General features: G+C 36.4%; 1 protein-coding gene across 1 annotated transcript; it reads left to right on the forward strand.

The window, feature by feature from the left end:
* The first annotated feature begins 492 nt into the window (after positions 1-492).
* Positions 493-3,317, forward strand: LOC106936614 (uncharacterized). The gene is made up of 7 exons (XM_015017730.1): positions 493-777; positions 974-1,288; positions 1,371-1,604; positions 1,676-1,774; positions 1,957-2,172; positions 2,309-2,650; positions 2,963-3,317. Exons 1-7 carry the CDS (start codon positions 723-725, stop codon positions 3,301-3,303), a joined length of 1,602 nt encoding a protein of 533 aa, XP_014873216.1. The 5' UTR covers positions 493-722; the 3' UTR covers positions 3,304-3,317.

Below are 3,317 nucleotides of genomic sequence, written 5' to 3' on the forward strand. Positions count from 1 at the left end.
CATAAAAAAGAGGATAACCAAACTAATAAATGTTGATTTAAGTTGAAAAAGCAGGTGTTTTTGATTTTTAATTTTGTACTGCTTTTGTTTGAATCAAATATACAAGTTATGATTATTTTTCCAGTTATTTTTATTCAGTTTACCAGACTGCAGTTTTTTTATTCTGTTTATGCCCTTTTCAGACCTCTACAAATTATTACTTTTTTAATGTAAACTTTCAAGCCTCCTCTACATCTTAAAGCATATATCATGTCTGCTTCTCTATTTTCTCAGATTTTTCTATTCCAGCACAACATTTTTTTTTTTTAATAAATTCTTATTTCTTGGCTTTTATAGAACATGCATTTCTGATTACGCAAAGATGTAGCATGCAAGCTCTGTGTCTTTGTGTTATTTTAAAAACAGGAGCAACTCAAATAAAACATGAAGTTTTAATAATATATGAATTTTATAGGACATTATCCTAAATCAGTAACAGAAGTAGTGATGCAGTGTCTCCGGTTTTCCACTAGAGGTCTCCTCTTTCTGACAGGAAAATGATAAAGTAGGAAGTGACTGTCAAGTCTATCAGACAGATTCACATGAAGCAGCTTTCATTAGACGCTGTTGAGCTGAACTGTTCTTCTTTTGACTATTTTAATAACCTTTCATTAAACTGCAGCTGGAATAAAGCAAATAAATTAATTCTATCATTATTTTAATAGCAGAATTCAACAACAGTGATGTTTTTATCAGCAGCTGGATGTTTGTTGATGGTTTATATTCTCTGCATCTCAGGTACGTAGAACTGCTTTAGCTTTTTTAATTTAATTTTGCAAGTTTGTGTTCAAACATAGATTTGACTTGTTGAACCTTAATGCAGCATTTAGAAATATGGACACAGTTTGTAACAGTGTGATGAATGTGTTACTTTATAGAAAATTACAGCAAAAACAGGAAAATCAAGTGTTAGTTGATCAAATCTTTGTTTCAGGTGTCGAAGGAAAACCAAACAGCGTCTTTGCTTTGAAAGGTTCATCAGTGAATCTGAGCTGCTCAGCTCCACGTTCAGCTGCAAACATCAGATGGTACATTGTGAGCAAGAGTGGTGCAGAAAATGTTTATCAGGATATATCCGCATATACAAATCATGAAAGGTTCATAATTTCAGAAGATCATTTCACTCTGACAATCAGAGATCTACCAGAGTGTGAGAGAAATATTTACTGCTGCAGTGAAACTGTTCCTAAAAAGAGACCAGATGAAACCGACCGCTGTGAGCAGAACAGCATTCAGCTCAGAGTTATAGGTATGGAGACAAATATTAAATATATTTGAGTTATAATTTACTGATTAGGAAATTTATGCTTCTTTTATCAACAATATCTCAGACCTTCAGGTAAAGGTGTTTCCTGCCTCAGAGGGACAGAAAGTGACTCTGATGTGCTCAAGCAGCTGTTCTCTGACTGAAAGCCCTGCAGCCTTCATCTGGTACCAGAACGGAGAGTTCCTCTATGAGGACTGGTCCCCCTGGTACCAAGAGCTGGTCAGCAGTGACCAGGCAGTCAGATACTCCTGTGCTATCAAAGGCTACGAGGATCTCAGAGCTCCTGACGTCTCAGTGGGTCAGTGAGCAAGATTAGTTTCTTTTCTATCTCTTCTGGTCAGACTCTTCCTGATCTCTGGTTCTGTTCAGATTCTGTCTCAGGGAGCTGCTTCAGTGTGACCTACGCTGGAGGCAGGATGTGTTCCTACAAATCAGAGAACCAGTCCTGCTCCATCACATTTCCTACAGGTGATGACACAGTCTGCTGGTTTTACATCTGCTCTAATCTATCTTTATAGCAACAATAAAAAATAAATACTTTTTTTTATCAACCTGTTCAACCAATCTACTTATACTATTTTTAAAATTCAATAATTTGTCTGATTAACATAAAAAGTAAATATTAAAACATGTTCATTATGTCCCAACAGAAGTTCGTGTTGAAAGGACAGAATCACACAACAACCATTCCAAGATGACCTGCAGCTCCAGCTGTTCTCTGACTAACAATAAAACAGTTCAGTTGTATAAAAACACAGAAACTGGTGAACAGAAAGTTAATCAAAATACTTCAGTTCCCTTCTCAGCACCAGAGAGCTTCTTCTGTACAATGAAGGATCATCATGATCTGCTTTCTAATGAAGTTTGTGAGTATGAATGAATCTGTAGTGTTGATATAATGATTAAAACAGACAGAATACCATTGTTTATTATAAATTTCTGTTTATTCAGAAACATTTTAATTTGAGCAATAATTTTCATGCATCATTCTCTCATATTCAGGTGCTGATGGCAGCGACTGCTGGAGTGTGAGTTATGACAGCAGGAGAATATGTGGCCTGAAAGGTTCATCAGTGAACATCTCCAGCAAATACTCACATCCTGAACACGAGCAGCCACAGACTAAACGCTGGTATAAAGTGAAGATAAATACAAAGCTGGAAGAAGAAGAACTGATGGAGAATAAAGGAGATGTGAATTATCAGGATGACATGAGGAACCAACACATCCTCAGATTAAACAATCTGGAGGAGAAAAACTCAGGAGAATACGAGTTCAGAATGAAAACACAGCAACGGAAACGGAAATCAATTGAATTTCCTGGAGTTACTCTGATAGTAACAGGTAAATATGATGATTTTTTTTATGTAATTGTTTCCCATCTAAATGTGTTGTTCTTACACTCCATTGTGAAAATGTTCATGTTACAAAATTTAAAATCTAAGTCTGGAATTTTTATGTTTAGCTAAACATAACGTTTGTACATTTAATTAACATTTCATATCTTAAATATGAAAATAACCCATCCTGTAGCTGGAGGTAATTCATAATAAAATTACTAAACTACAATTTTGTTACATCTCTTGAGTCTATTTTCATAGAACCACTGACTAAATGTTACTCATCTGTTCACTGATTAGTCCAACTGTCTTCCAGATCTCCTGGTGGATGTGCGACCTGCTGCAGAGGTCACTGAGGGTCAGAGAGTCACTTTGACCTGCAGCACCAGCTGTCCTCTCAGTGAAAACACAAACTACATTTGGTACTTGAACAGTCGGCCTCTGAGTCTGACTAAAACACCAAACAAACATCTGATTATAGATGCAGTTAGCAGTCAGGATGAAGGAAAATACTCCTGTACTGTAGAGACGATCAGCTCAGCTGGAAAGACTCTGACTGTATTAAGAGGAAGAACCGTAAACTGGGGTCCAGTAGCTGCCAAAATCTCAGTATCTCTCCTGGTTTGTTTACTTCTCTCTATGTTTGTGTTTTTGTGAGTATCACAGCGCTG

This window comes from Poecilia latipinna, unplaced genomic scaffold, assembly GCF_001443285.1.
Source record: "Poecilia latipinna isolate Pla-1442-1.1 unplaced genomic scaffold, P_latipinna-1.0 Scaffold77, whole genome shotgun sequence".
Lineage (NCBI taxonomy): Eukaryota > Metazoa > Chordata > Actinopteri > Cyprinodontiformes > Poeciliidae > Poecilia > Poecilia latipinna.